Below are 15384 nucleotides of genomic sequence, written 5' to 3'. Positions count from 1 at the left end.
CTCTCACCTGATTACTATACTAATAGTTCGTCCTTTTGCTGTTATTAATCTCCAAAATAAAGTTATATTTCCGCTTAAACTATGTGTTGTTATGTGCATTAATTTTGAATTTGTTACCTTTCTATACTCGATGTCGATACATAGGGCTGTATTTTCCATACACATTGTTTGGAAACAAATAATAATGCATCACTCTTCCCATGTCATTTGATACAGAAATATCATCTTATGGTATTTTGAAATGATAGTGGATTTTTGTGACCAAAGCAATGTATTTTTTTTACGGTCATTTTTCTCAAAAATCCGCTACACTTTAGGTTTTGAGATTACACATTACTGTAGTTGATCAAGTTGTATGATGTAGTTGAGCGAGGTTTAAACTAGCAATAAAACTTGCTGAAGTTGATTTGCGCAAGCTTTTTACCACTGTGTAAATAGCTGTAAAATAACTGTAAGGCCTGCTATACACGGACAGCTTGAAGCAGTTAGTGTCGACAGCTTCAAGCTGCGGCTGCATAACAAACTACGGAAACAGTTGTAACTGCTCGAGCGGTTTCGTGTATGTGTGTACGTAGTTTACTGTAGTTTGCTATGCAGTCGCAGCTTGAAGCTGTCGGATACTAACTGCTTCAAGCGGTCCGTGTATCGCCGGCCTATCTACTGCAAGATTTACACAGTGGTGACAGCTTTCGGAAGTGAGCTTTTAACTTTTCTAACTTCTTTTAACTGATATTAATTAATTAAACTTGCTTACCCTGCTAGTAGTCGTATTATGAACCATAAAGTATCGAGTATAGAAGCCATTCTCCAACTCCCCTCTAAACACCACTCGGTCAGCAGTAGGCAACCTGGAGGAGGAGAGCTCAAGCAAGAAAGGCAGCTCGCAGAAGGAGCAGCAGCAACAGGACAGAAGGATTGATATACAGCCAGCTGAGGATGAAGAAGGTAAGAATTGGGTACTAATTATGTAGCATTTCATCCACAAAACAAACATTAGTTGAGAAATTAAGTTTTAAATTCTCAGTGCGGCATGATACAATAATAATTCATTATTACCGCCCCAAGCAATTTTTTGGAAGCTACAAGATCAACTGCTTGACCAAAAATCTGTTTGACTAGAATCTTAGCTTTAACAACTTACGCCCGTATTCACAAACGATGCTTGAAATGAAGCAGCAAGTCTATCGCACAGCGTTGAATAGAGCTCTGTGATTGGTTGGTGCATCCACGCGCACTGTGAGACCTCATAGTAATGTTTGTGAATACGGGCGTTTGTATTAAAGTCGGCTCTTTGAAAGGTGGCAGGCCTAGACTCAAGAGAGTGACTTGAATTTAGTTCAGAAGCTAGTTATCCTTCAGTTATTTAATTGAATATCGGCGGTTAATGAACGGTCCAGGCGTCAAATTTTGCTACTTTAACCTTAAGACTGCGACATATCCACGAAGATATTGTTCAGATGAAACTGTAAAAAATATCCCTGCAGTTGCAGTTAAAATTTTCAAGTGGTCGTCTATCATCCACATACTAAATTCAGTTACATCTGATTCCAGACCAAGACGAGGGCCTATCAGTGAAGCACGTGGCCTACGCGCGCTACCTCCGCAACCACCGACTTATCAACGAGATATTCTCCGATACCGTCGTGCCTGACGTGCGATCCGTCGTCACCACCGCCCGGATGCAGGTAAAGCTTTACACTATACGAGTTGTATCCACATTGATGACATATTCTCAGACATCGTCACGCCTGACCTGACGTGCGATCCGTCGTCACCACCGCTAGAATGCAGGTAAAGTTTTACACTATACATGATGTATCCACATTGATGACATATTCTGCGATACCGTCGTGCCTGACGTGCGATCCGTCGTCACCACCGCCCGGATGCAGGTAAAGCTTTACACTATACCTGATGTATCCACATTGATGACATGTTCTCAGACATCGTCGTGCCTGGCCTGACGTGCGATCTGTCGTCACCACTGCTATGATGCAGGTAAAGCTTTACACTATACGTGTTGTATCCACATTGATGACATATTCTTCGACACCGTCGTGCCTGACGTGCGCTCCGTCGTTACCACTGCTAGAATGCAGGTAAAGCTTTACAAGATAAAACACTTTAATTAACTCTATTATACAATTTAAAAAAATAAGACTGTGGTAAAGACACACTTCCCCGAGGTGTTAAAGTCACACTAGCCGTGGTTGTCAAAGGGAAAAATATGTGAACCAATCTCTGGCCAGTGTGGGGTGGGGACTGACTGGGGAGTGTATAGTCTGGTCTGTGAGCACGTAGAATTTTGTCCAATGACCCCTAGCTACCCATCCTTATCGCTCGCGCGTAATTATATTGCTGTCGCGACTGTGCGACTGGCACCCGCAGTGAGTGTGCGAGCGCGATAGCAACATAATTGTGCGCGAGCGATAAGAATAGGTAGCTAGGGGTCATTGGACAAAATTCTACGTGCTCACGGACCGGGCTTTAGTCCAAATCCTGTATTTGTCTCTGGTAAACTATAGAGGGTCATTATCAAACAGTGATAATGAAAGTGACACTACATCGCCACAGAAACCGTTTTTTGCAATTTCTCTTTTGTAAGTTGAAATATAAAAATTCTAGAGCGTTTTTGTATTCAAATAGATTTCATAAAAGCTCTAAATAGGGTTTATTTTCTATAGCAGCTCAGTTGTTATAACTTACATGACTATACCACACACCATACCTACTGTTCTTCTTGATCATAGTAAACTAATACAAAATATATTTTCTCCAGATATTGAAGAAGCAAGTGCAATCTCTAACGATGCACCAGAAGAAATTGGAGGATGAGTTGCAGCAAATAGAAGAGAAGTTCGAGGCCAAGAAACGCAAGTTCATTGAGAGCAGCGAGACCTTCCAGGAAGAACTGAAGAAGGTATGTAGTACCCGTTGTTTGAGATTTATTTTATGACAAACTAGCTTTCCGCCCGCGGCTTCGCCCGCGTGGAATTTTGTCTGTCACAGAAAAACAATATCGCGCGCGTATTTGCTCACCGTTTAGACCTACCCTGGACTACGACAAACATTTTAAAACCAAAATCAGCTCAATCGGCCCAGCCGTTCTCGAGTTTTAATCAGACTAACGAACATCAATTCATTTTTATTTATATAGATAGATGATAGCTAGCGGCCGCCCGCGACTTCATACGCGTGGATCCCGTTTTACCCCCTTCATTTATCTTAAGCGGTTAAGATTTTTTTCATACAAATGTTTTTTCCCGCTAACTCCCGTTCCCGTAGGAATTTTGCAATATCCTGTTGTAACTAAGCTTTAAGTTTACTAAGGTACCTGCATGTCAAATTTCAAGCGTCTATCTTACGCAGTTTAGATTTTTTCATACATAATTATGTTTTTTCCCGCTAACTCCCATTCCCGTGGGAATTTTGCGATATCCTGTTGTACCTAAGCTTTAAGTTTACTAAGGTACCTGCATACCAAATTTCAAGCGTCTAACTTAAGCGGTTTAGATTTTTCATACAAAAGGATTTTCCCGCTAATTCCCGTTCCCGTGGGAATTTTGGGAATTCCTTTCTTAGTGCACCTCTACGGTACCTAAACTATGTCCCTTCCAAATTTCAAGTGCCTACGTTTAGCCGTTTAGGCTGTGCGTTGATCTGTCAGTCAGTCAGTCAGTTTCTCCTTTTATATATTTAGATAATAAAGAAATAATATCAACACTATCCAGCAATTAAAAGACAGTGAAAAATTCATTTATGCAAATCTAATACGGAATGGAGAAAGATAAAAATGGCGACTGAAGGTACCGCACGCCTAGCTGAATGACGACTGGTTGTCAAAGTGCGGCGTCAATCAATGTATCCATCCCGATCGCTTTTAATAAGAGTCTGTGTATAATCTGGCTATTAAAGGTTATTAGTAACAAGGGCATAATTATAGCTCGTAGTACTGATGGCCGTTGAAGCAGAAAGTTCTCGAGTAATGACCACGGACCAAATTGTAGGGTGGGTTCGCACTCGATAGATCAACTCTTTATTGAAGGTCGTGGGAAGCCACCGAACTATACAGGGTGGAAACGTTAAGTGATCTCACTCAATTATTTCTAAACTATGCAAGATATCGCAAAACTCGTTACTGATTCTGAAAGTGCTTCACGAGCTCTATCCAACGGTACCAATAATAAATTACAAAATAAACTGGATCTATCCGAAAATTCGATGATTCCAGCTTCCATACTAAATGTATGCCGTTAGAAAGAGCTCGTGAAGCTCTTTCAGGATCAGTAACTAGTTTTTCGATATCTTGTGTAGTTTAGAAATAATCGAGTGAGATCACTTATCGTTTCCACCCTGTATATTGTCATAGCTGGGACGGTTCAGTGTCGGACAACAATACCGAATGCCAAACAAATGACCCTTATTAAGTTGTTAAAGTGCGGGGCTTACGCCCGTATTCACAATTAACGATGCTTGCAAGCAGCAAATCAAACGCACAGCGTTGAATAGAGCTCTGTAATTGGTTCGAGTGTCACCCTGTGCGGCCACACGCACTGTGAGACAGTAATGTTTGTGAATACATGTATTCACAAACATTACTGTTAATGAACTTTTATCCAGATTTGTATCGTTCACTAAAGTTAACCAGTGATAGATTACAGACCTTACCTACTGTACATTACTATTATATTTAAATGAAAATAATTCAAAATATATTTTCTCTTATTAATATATTCTGTTCCAGCACTGCAAGCCGGCCGTAGACGAAGAGACGTTCTCGCGAATGGTGGAGCGCGCCTTAGAGCAAATGCGGCGCGGCGTCAACCCGGCCGCCCACCCGCTCACGCTTAACCAGGCTGAAAGGAAAGACGAAGTAAGCAGTAATAAACAATATATTTTGATTCTAAACTGATTCCAGGTATAAACGAAAGCCTTGGGCTTAACAATGCATTGTGAGACGCTATGAATAAAGCACTCTATCAGTGGTTCTCAAAGTTGTCTGGGCTACGACTCATCTAATACAAGTTCCCAAACTCGGGACCCACCTATAGGAAATTTCGTCCGCTGCCCAGCGGTTAGATCGGTAGGGTGGTATGTCGTTCTACAGGCTGGGCCCACTCACACACCACAGTTTGGGAAATCCTGCTCTATATCATTCATTACAGCACGTTCGTTTCAGCCGAATGACGTCCACTGCTAGACAAAGGCCCCCAAGGATTTCCACAAAGACCGGTCCTGCGGCGCCCGCATCTGTTCATTACTGTTCCTTTAATTTATTCGCTCTAAAGGTTCTTGGCTTCGAAAAAGTGCTCATGTTATTTTGATCGAAAAATACCGAATATTTTATTTTGGCCCAAGAATCGTGCACATCACGTACTTTTAGACTCAATAGAGAATTTAAAATTCATTTACTTTTGGCGTCCATAAAAAAGAGCACGATTTCTTGTTTCTAGTCAATGTCATGTCACTTTGGAATTTTAATGTATGTACCTACATTATCTATTATCTCTCTCTAGCCAATGGAACAAGAGCCGACGCCGATCAAGACGGAAACAAACGGGCCCAACCCGCCGACACAAGTCGATGCCGTGTCCACCACCGAGCCCAAGCCCGACGGCTCCACCACCGAGCTGCAGCCCGACCCCAAGCCCGAGCCCGAGCCGCAGGAAGGTGAGCTCTGTTCCCGCGCCATAAGGCACAAGGCTGCTTGCACGCGACACTAGTGGACGCGTGGCCACCAGCGAGCCCGAGCCCGACGGCTCCACCACCGAGCTGCAGCCCGACCCCAAGCCCGAGCCCGAGCCGCAGGAAGGTGAGCTCTGTTCCCGCGCCATAAGGCACATTTAAACTCTCAATATTTTTAATTAGTTTATCATACTCTACATTGAACTCCTCAAATAAACTTGCACACAAAGTACATTTTTCTGACTTTACTTTAGACGTTCTACGTTTTTCTCCTAATTTTACAAGATAATCACGTAAGTATTTAATTTCATTATATAAAGTAGTAAGTTTTTCCATAACATAAAGATATTAAGACATTTTAATATAACATTTTTATGTACTTTTAATACAATTTAAATATAAGTACAAGGTTATTAAAATTAAGAGTAAAATATTGGTTAGATACGTTACGATTACACTCACGGGTTTCACTTTCACTCTCACTCACACATTGTCCATCTTGAAAGAATTTCCGTCTTGACGTGGCCGTGGACGTCTAAAAATCGAAGATCCCCGTAGAAAATGTTCATTAATGGCTCTCCGTGTCCATTTTCCGTGGCAGCGTTTATACCCGCGGTATGACAGATACACCAAGATGATGACTGCGATGACTGACAGCATAGCCAGAATAAAATTGGTGGTCGACATGTGGAACAAAAGCTGGTCAGTTGCGGCAGAATTCATGCCCCCCACAGCATTTTGGGCAATTACGACCTCTTGAGGTTGTACTTTACTGGAACCTTTTCCCATTGTTTTCCACTGATTAAACGTTCACCACGACGAAAAAAGTCAAGCGTATTGGACGCAGGTAAAGATGTGATTGGTTTCATTTTGATCACTTTTTAGGCACTTCAGTCACATTGTTCTAGATTCTNTCTGGTGAAATTTGGGGACCCGAATGACATTTCACCATTTTTATGAAAAAAGTCTGGCAACACTGAAAGTTATGGGGAAAAGTTTTTTTTGCGACATGGGTGTTTTTAAAGTTAGTGACAGACAGAAGGAGTCGTGGCAGAAAAAAAATAAAAATGACGTTTGGTCGGATATACGACCCAGATTATGGGAAAAATCCGAAATGTCAAAAAATCAAGATGGCGGCTGAGCGGGCGGCCATTTTGTGAAAAGTTCAAAATTTCGAAATTTTGGAATTCATTTTTCGAGTAGTTGGCAACACTTTAGAAAGTCGAGTTGTATGAGGCGGTTATGAGGAGTTCATAATCAAACACCCGAACTGAGTCAATCCCGTTTATTGAATGCACGATAAAATACAATGAAGCGACTTAAATACTATAGGATAAATGAGCATACACATTAATACAAGGGTTGTTAGTACATACATCACACGCCCCTCCATAAAAAAATAAAAAAGGACTAATTACATTGTACTTTCTTATATAATAATTATTACACTATTATTTAGGAATAAAAAGGTCTTGTCCTATTCTTATGAACAACATCCTCCTTACCATCTTTAATAATTTTTACATTGGGTGATAAATCTTGTAAAACAGTAAATGGTCCTAAATAAACATTATTAAACTTATTGTTACTACAATCATTTTTTAACAATAATTTGTCACCTCTATTATAAGTAACTGGGTTCAAATAAGTATCATATCTATTTTTTCTATCAATTTTACTTCGCAATAAGTTAGATTTTGCGTCATATTGTGCTTTTTGTAATCTAAATTTTACATCTTTTGCATAATTATCTATGTCAAACACTGGTTCAATTACACTATTACATAAATTACTAGGAATATTACACTTCTTGCCATATACAAGTTCGAAAGGAGAATATTGAGTTTCGGTATGAACGGTGGTATTGTAAGAAAAACACCAGTAAGGAACCCACTGACTCCAATAACGCGGATCATTGTCTGTTTGTATGCGAAGGAAAGCGTTCAACGATTTGTGTGAATTTTCCAATGAACCAATCGACTCGTGGTGGTATGCTGTAGAATGAATTTGATTAATATTTAATAGTTTACATACCTCATTCATGGTGGAGTTAATAAACTCAGTCCCGCGATCGGTAGCTATCTCCCGAGGAATGCCGTACCTAAGAATAAAGTTTTGGACAAAAACTTTAGAGACTGTTATACTATCCTTACTCTCTATTGGATATGCCTCTATAAATTTGGTTAAATCACACTGTATAGTTAAAATATAAGAAAAATTAAAATAATCCTTAGCTAGGGGCCCCACTATATCTAAGTATACCTTATCAAATGCAGATTCTGCTGTAGTCGTAACTACCATAGGTTGTTTCGTAGGCAAGTGGTGTTTTTGTTTTTGACATTTTTCACACTTCCTGACGAAATCCCTAATTTCTAAGTCCATGTTAGGCCAAAAATAATATTTTTTAATATTATTGACCATTCGTCTCATTCCAGCGTGTCCACTTGTGGGTAACAAATGGAAATCATTCATAATAACCTTTTTTTCATCTTCGCATGTTACTCTTTTGACGTCATTAATTACATAAATTCGTGGGCCGGACCACTTTTCATTATCTTTTATATAACTGGTTAACCATTCAATATATTTTTTAGTAATATTATTTTTCATGACATATATTTCGTCGACGTTTAATTTATTACAAAATAACTCCAAGTCTCTCACGAACGTGTCTCGCACGGAACATGATCGAGAAAATGGGTTAATATAAATAATAGCCTTGTCAGGAATATTAATAAAACTTTCATTATTCAAGCATCCATATTTCTTTAAATCTTCACTCACTACCAATTCTATGCAATTTTTCGGTTTTTTAAGGAGCTCTACGACTCTTGGGTGATCAGTCCAACTGTCGGTAGACTCTTTATCGACCAAAGAATTGCTACTAACAGGCTCTTTTACACTTCTTTTATACATACTTCGCGTTAAAACATTCAAAATCTTAGCATTCATATCTTTCAAATCGTCTGATGTCACAACTATGCGAGATAATGCGTCTGCAGCCACATTATTCGCTCCTTTTATGTATTCAATCTTATAGTCATACTCTTCCATCAACAAACGAAACTTGAGAAGCCTACTAGAAGGGTCTTTCATGCTGAATAGATAAACTAAGGGCTTGTGGTCTGTAATAATTTTAAAAGTTTTTCCATATAAGTATGGCCGAAAATATTTAACTGACCATACTATAGCTAAAAGTTCCTTTTCGATTGTTGGATAATTTAATTCAGCTTTATTCAAAGCACGACTTGCATAAGCAATCGGCATGTCGTTACTATTACATAAAACCGAACCTATAGCAATGCCTGACGCATCTGTGCGTAGAATAAACTCATTTTCATTGGAAAAATCTGGATATTGAAGTATTGGTGGATTTTGTAAAGCGTTTTTTAAGTGAATAAAGGAATTTTCGCATTCATTCGACCATTCAAACGTCACTCCTTTTCTAGTCAATTTATTTAGTGGTATACATATTTCGGCAAAATTTGGTACAAACTTACGATAATAATTTGCAAATGCGACAAATCGTTTTATTTCATCACTATTTGATGGGCGTGGGTAATTTTGAATCACTATTGTTTTTTGTGGATCGGGATAAACACCCCGTGATGATACTACATGGCCCAAATAAAGTAACTCTTTTTTCAAAAATTGACATTTTTCAGGATTTACTTTTAAATTAACTTTACGTAGTCTCTCAAAAATGCTTATTAAATTTTTATTATGGATATCTAAGGATCTGCCAAAACAAACAAGGTCATCTAAATAAATTAAACACTTTTCGTAATTTAATCCAGACATTGCTACAGTCATGAGTCTACTAAAAGCGCTTGGGCTTGTTTTCAAACCCATAGGAAGCCTTTTCATCTGATATTGCTTATCTGTGACGAATGCCGTATATTTTCTACTCTCTGGATCCAATTTCAATTGATAATAACTTTGGCTAAGGTCTAAATGGCTAAAATAAATTGCGCCAGATAATGAATCTAAAATTTCATTAATGTTTGGTAGCGGAAATTTATCATGTTGAATTTTTTCATTAAGTTTTCGATAGTCTATTACAACACGCCATTTTTTGTCAGGGTCATCACTTTTTTTTGGTACTAAGAGAAGAGGGCTTGCCCATTCACTTTGCCCTTCCTCAATTATATCATTTTCTAACATCTTTTTTACTTGTTTTTCGATTTCAATTTTATGTGTTTTAGGTAAACGATAAGGCTTTGTGTAACATGGTGTAGAGTTTTCCTTCAGGTAAATTTTTTGTTCATATAAGTTAGTACAAGTTAAATTATCACCTGGCAATAAAAATACGTCAGAATATTTTGCACAAATGTTTTCGATTGAAACTTGTTCTTCGTGATTTAAATGATTAAATTTCAAAATTGAAAATAATTGTTTTACTCTATCAGCACACACTGTTTCCCTATCAAAGCTAAACACGTCATAGTTATCGATAATATGTAATTCTGGAGTAAAATAACTAAGGCAAACTTCTTCATCTCTGGTATTTAAAATTTTAATAGGAATTCGGTTGTTTTTAGGAGAAACTATTATTCCAGCTAAAAATAAACCATCAGACAACTGTTTTGGAGCAACAAAACAATCTTGTTTCACGGACGTATTGATGTAATGAATGTATTCGCAACGAGGTGGCATAATAATGTACTTATTAAATCCTAATTGTCCCATTTCAAGTGGAATAATAAAAGAATCGCTATTTTCATGATTGATGGTTAGCGTGTTTTGCTCAAAGTTAAGTATACATTTAAATTTGTTCATAAAATCCTGTCCTAATATACCATCAGTTTTACAGGGTAAAGTTTCGAAAACGTAAACTTTATGTTCTAATTCCAATTCATTATACAATAATTTCAAATAAACATATCCCTCCGTATACACAGAACCGCCTATGCCATTGATACGTACTCGCTCTATATGGAAAGGAATGTTCTTACTTGCCAAATGTTCTAGCTTGATGGCCGACAACGTCGCGCCAGTATCAAGTAACCAAGAATGTTTCTCGCCTAATAATGTCAAATTTATTGAATTATAATTATTGAAATCGCTAGTAAAATGATTAAGACCGAAAAAACAAATTTTCGTTCGAACTTGACTGATTTATTTCCGCATTAGTGCCATCCGATTGTTGTGGTTGCATCATGTTCACGGAGTTAAATCGGTTGGGGCCACTAAAACCGCGTCTGCCCGCGCTACGCGTACGAAAGTTGTAGGAACTGCGGCCTCGGCCTCTATTATTTTGATATGAATTATTAGCATTATTTGAATGGTTAAATTGGCCTCTATTAGAGTTTCCCTGCCGGTTAAAATTATAAGGTCTCTGCTGATGAAAATTTCGACGCCCCCTGAAATTGTTACCTCTCTGACCTCGAAAACTCATAACTTGGTTTTCCTGGCCCGACGACACTGCTTCATCCAAAGCTCCAGAGATCGCGTCCTTAAGTGAAGTGTAATTACGCGCTGCAATAATGGTGCTGATTCGACTATTTCTCAATCCATCGGAAAATTGTTTAATAGCATATTTTTCATTAATAGGCCGAAGTACTTCATAGCTTTTTGAATTTCCTGCGGCTTGTGAAATGGTCAAATCTACAAAAAGTTGCTCAATTTCCTTACCAAACTGCTCGATAGTTTTGTTGTCCTGTTTCGCACGATGAAGTTGTTGCTGCAACGCCGTAGGTGACTTTTTGGAAAGTAACCTTTCCCTAATATCACGAACAAGGTCTGAAACAGATTCGTAAGATTCGCACAATCGCAATTTCGCGCTTTCCGACAATCGTGATTTTAATACGAATGTAATTAAAGCCGGTTTTGCTGAATCCTCCAGCATAGAGTCATATAACTCAATATTAGAAATAAGTTGTTTTGTGACATTTTCGTCATCAGTCATTACAGGTAAAAGAGAAATGGCAGTTTTTAACTCAAATTTCGCCATATTGGTGTTTTTCTCACTTTCACTTTCAATATCAGGTTCCGAACATAAATCTAAAATTTTACTATATAAAGTATCCACCTTTTGTCTTAAATTATACAAGTACTTAACAGTTTCCTCTTTTAACTTTAAACTCTCAATATTTTTAATTAGTTTATCATACTCTACATTGAACTCCTCAAATAAACTTGCACACAAAGTACATTTTTCTGACTTTACTTTAGACGTTCTACGTTTTTCTCCTAATTTTACAAGATAATCACGTAAGTATTTAATTTCATTATATAAAGTAGTAAGTTTTTCCATAACATAAAGATATTAAGACATTTTAATATAACATTTTTATGTACTTTTAATATAATTTAAATATAAGTACAAGGTTATTAAAATTAAGAGTAAAATATTGGTTAGATACGTTACGATTACACTCACGGGTTTCACTTTCACTCTCACTCACACATTGTCCATCTTGAAAGAATTTCCGTCTTGACGTGGCCGTGGACGTCTAAAAATCGAAGATCCCCGTAGAAAATGTTCATTAATGGCTCTCCGTGTCCATTTTCCGTGGCAGCGTTTATACCCGCGGTATGACAGATACACCAAGATGATGACTGCGATGACTGACAGCATAGCCAGAATAAAATTGGTGGTCGACATGTGGAACAAAAGCTGGTCAGTTGCGGCAGAATTCATGCCCCCCACAGCATTTTGGGCAATTACGACCTCTTGAGGTTGTACTTTACTGGAACCTTTTCCCATTGTTTTCCACTGATTAAACGTTCACCACGACGAAAAAAGTCAAGCGTATTGGACGCAGGTAAAGATGTGATTGGTTTCATTTTGATCACTTTTTAGGCACTTCAGTCACATTGTTCTAGATTCTAAATCACGCTCCATAAATGTAAGTCGGACTTTAGACACACGCGCGGTCAGCTCGAATGGCATGGGTCGCCATATGAGGAGTTCATAATCAAACACCCGAACTGAGTCAATCCCGTTTATTGAATGCCCGATAAAATACAATGAAGCGACTTAAATACTATAGGATAAATGGGGTTGTTAGTACATACATCACAAGTACCCATAGTACCTACAAGCTTTGTTTAGTTTGGGACTAGAGGCGCAGTGTAAGAAATATGTCCAAGAATATAATTTATTACTTTATTATTTCATTATTCTGCCAGCGAATTTCGCTCATCCTAGCAAGAGCGTCTTACGCTTACTAAACCGCGATCTTTTAAGATCTATTATAGTTAATTAACCTTTATAAAAAATTGTGTTATTCATCTAAATTGTAAACGAATGTTGTATTTGCCAGGTGTCAAAGAGGAGAGCAAGCCCGACAAACCGGAGGGCAAGGAGGCGCCGCCCGCGCCGGCGCATCCGCCGCACCCGCCGCATATCACGTCTCCGCCGCACCACCGTGAGTGTTGCCACTTACGATAAGAGTGTAAAGGACAGCTGCTATCACGTGTCAGCGCGGAATAGAATAAAGAGTGGTAATGTAGGATAGATGCTAGGGCGTGTCAGTAATCAAAGCTTAGCTCAAAATCAAGGAACTGAGTTTTGGCCCAAAAATTGTCAAAAACAATAATAAACTAAAAACTAAAGCTATAAATGTATTATCTATCTGTAAGCTCACTTGCATTTTAATTAAATAAACAAATAAAAATATAGTTAATGTACCTAGCTGAATAGAGTAACAAAGAACTGAGCGAGCGAGATATCACTAGCAGCAACAATATGTGTTAAAAAGAGATGCGTGATACCGTCGCTGTCACGCCGAACAGAACCGTTTTGTTAAAATATTTGACAGTTCAGAGGCACGCTAAAATTTGTAGTCTTGAGATATTTTCAGATTTTACGTGACTGGTTCAATGATTGATTTATTGTACAAAACAGTGAAATAATCCTGACACTGACACATAAATGATATATCCAGTCGTTTGTCGCGCTGCTAAAGTCGCCCAAATATGAAAGCGCTCTTATCGTTTCCACTCTGTGTTAATGCTCGGTCTACCTGCAGCGATGATGATGCCGCCGAACCCCAACGCGCCGGCGCACCCCGGCCCGCCGCACGGCGCTCCGCCCCCGCCGCCAGGTATGTTACAATTCAGATATTCAATGAGGGCTATCGTTTTTATACTTAACAGTTGGCACCCCTGGCGATTGACAGGACCTTACTCTACAGTGGCGCTATCTTGATGAGTGCAATTGCGATAGTCCTCCTACCACTTTAGCGCTCACCAGTTGGTGCCACTGTCTTCGCTACTAGCAAGTGACAAGACCTTACTCTACAGTGGCGCCAACTGGTGAGCGCTAAAACGATAGCCCTCATTGGTTTGCTGCTATCTGCAAACTAATCACTAAACTGGCAATGATTGATGGGTATTAACTGGAATTATCGAGTTTGATGCACGTTTGAAATTCAATGATTTTATGCCTTAATCACTAAACTAAACCACTCAAACAAGTCAATTGTTCAACAAAATTTGTTGAATTATGCACTTAACCGCTTGAGTCCCAGACGGCATTCATTAATGTCATATGATAACAATTGATTATCCATTGTGTCTAGATTCGCGGGCCTTGAAGGATTAAAATTGGTTATTTATTTAATAACAGTTAAGGGTTTCCTAATCACTTACTTGGGATAAAAAAGACAGGGGGAGTTTGTTTTTCGGAGTAACCCCGCAGGACTGCACCAAATTACCACAGTATAAGACCCGTTTTCCACCAAGGCGGAACGGAACGTAGCTAAGCGGAGAAGTGTTTGATTAACCAACCAGATTTCATTATTTCCACATCTCTCGCCGCCGCCGCTGTCAAATTCTATAGAAAAATTAGTCCACCCGACACATCTCATCTCTTCTCCGCTCCGCCTTAATGGAAACCGGGTCTTACTATCACGTGCACTATAAGTATACAGGATGTCACAAAAAGTAGTGTCAAGCCAAAGCTCAGAGGTAGAGCATCTCTAGAGCTACCCAAATCAGCGTGACTTAATAGTTTTCGAGTTATGATTTTTTTTTTTACAATATACGGGATTTTAGTTTACTTTCAAGTTATGTATGTGAATACTTTTGAATCAGCTAGGCCTTGTATTCATCTAATAGTTATGGATGTAAATACTTTTGAATCAGCTAGGCCTTGTATTCATCTAATATTCGCGCCACAGTGTCGAAAAAAGTTCCTAAGCACAGAAAGAAGAACGGTCACGCCCCATACAAAAAAAACCCAGACCCGACAGAAACGAGACATACCTCAGTTTTTTTGTCATGTCTTAATTAGTTAAATTATATATTTTTTATATTCGAAATCTATGTATAACACCAAAATATTACCCTTTGTTTTTGTTCAGGCGTTATACAAAAACTAATAAAAAATGCCTATTTATCCCCAAAATTGGNCTTTTTGCAGCCGAAAAAAATTATTTTATTAGAATAACAGTGCAAGAATACGAATTTTGTCAAAAACAATAAAAATTAGTTTATTAACTTGTAAAAAACAAATGTTGAATATGGTGTCCTAAAAATAGGACAGTGGGGAGGAATGGGTTAATGCGAGTACATGAAGTGTATTTTTATGCCCATGTTGCACCCTAGCTCTTGCAGGTTGGATAGCATGCTCTCAACAATTTCTTTTTGCTTAGGAAATTACTTATAACCAAAAAAATGAATTCTAAGCTTAGGACTGGACTTCAGTCATTGATTTCTTAAAATTACGATCATTTACCAGTTGCCTAATGT

At 38.5% G+C, this 15384-nt stretch overlaps 2 protein-coding genes across 6 annotated transcripts in view; one reads left to right on the top strand and one right to left on the bottom strand.

Moving 5' to 3' along the window:
• Bap111 (Brahma associated protein 111kD) overlaps positions 1-15384 on the top strand; it is a 29771-nt gene that overhangs the window by 7589 nt on the left and 6798 nt on the right. For 3 of the 5 annotated variants that reach the window (XM_028322691.1, XM_028322690.1, XM_028322687.1), the window contains 7 exons: positions 838-945; positions 1552-1685; positions 2780-2920; positions 4745-4873; positions 5517-5670; positions 12954-13058; positions 13662-13736. In XM_028322691.1, the coding sequence (XP_028178492.1) occupies positions 838-945; positions 1552-1685; positions 2780-2920; positions 4745-4873; positions 5517-5670; positions 12954-13058; positions 13662-13736 (846 nt within the window). The remainder of the gene's footprint in view (positions 1-837; positions 946-1551; positions 1686-2779; positions 2921-4744; positions 4874-5516; positions 5671-12953; positions 13059-13661; positions 13737-15384) is intronic. The other 2 variants (XM_028322688.1, XM_028322689.1) reach the window with 1 other exon arrangement.
• Positions 10743-11956, bottom strand: LOC114365951 (uncharacterized). The gene has a single exon (XM_028322693.1). It carries the CDS (start codon positions 11939-11941, stop codon positions 10763-10765), a length of 1179 nt encoding a protein of 392 aa, XP_028178494.1. The 5' UTR covers positions 11942-11956; the 3' UTR covers positions 10743-10762.

Source organism: Ostrinia furnacalis, unplaced genomic scaffold, assembly GCF_004193835.3.
Source record: "Ostrinia furnacalis isolate ACB-3 unplaced genomic scaffold, ASM419383v2 OfSCF7708, whole genome shotgun sequence".
Lineage (NCBI taxonomy): Eukaryota > Metazoa > Arthropoda > Insecta > Lepidoptera > Crambidae > Ostrinia > Ostrinia furnacalis.
This window is presented reverse-complemented; position numbering and strand designations above follow the sequence as displayed.

What these genes read in the sequence shown, in the direction of transcription:
- LOC114365951 (XM_028322693.1), bottom strand. Translation starts at nt 11,941, where the DNA reads ATGGAAAAACTTACTACTTTATATAATGAAATTAAATACTTACGTGAT.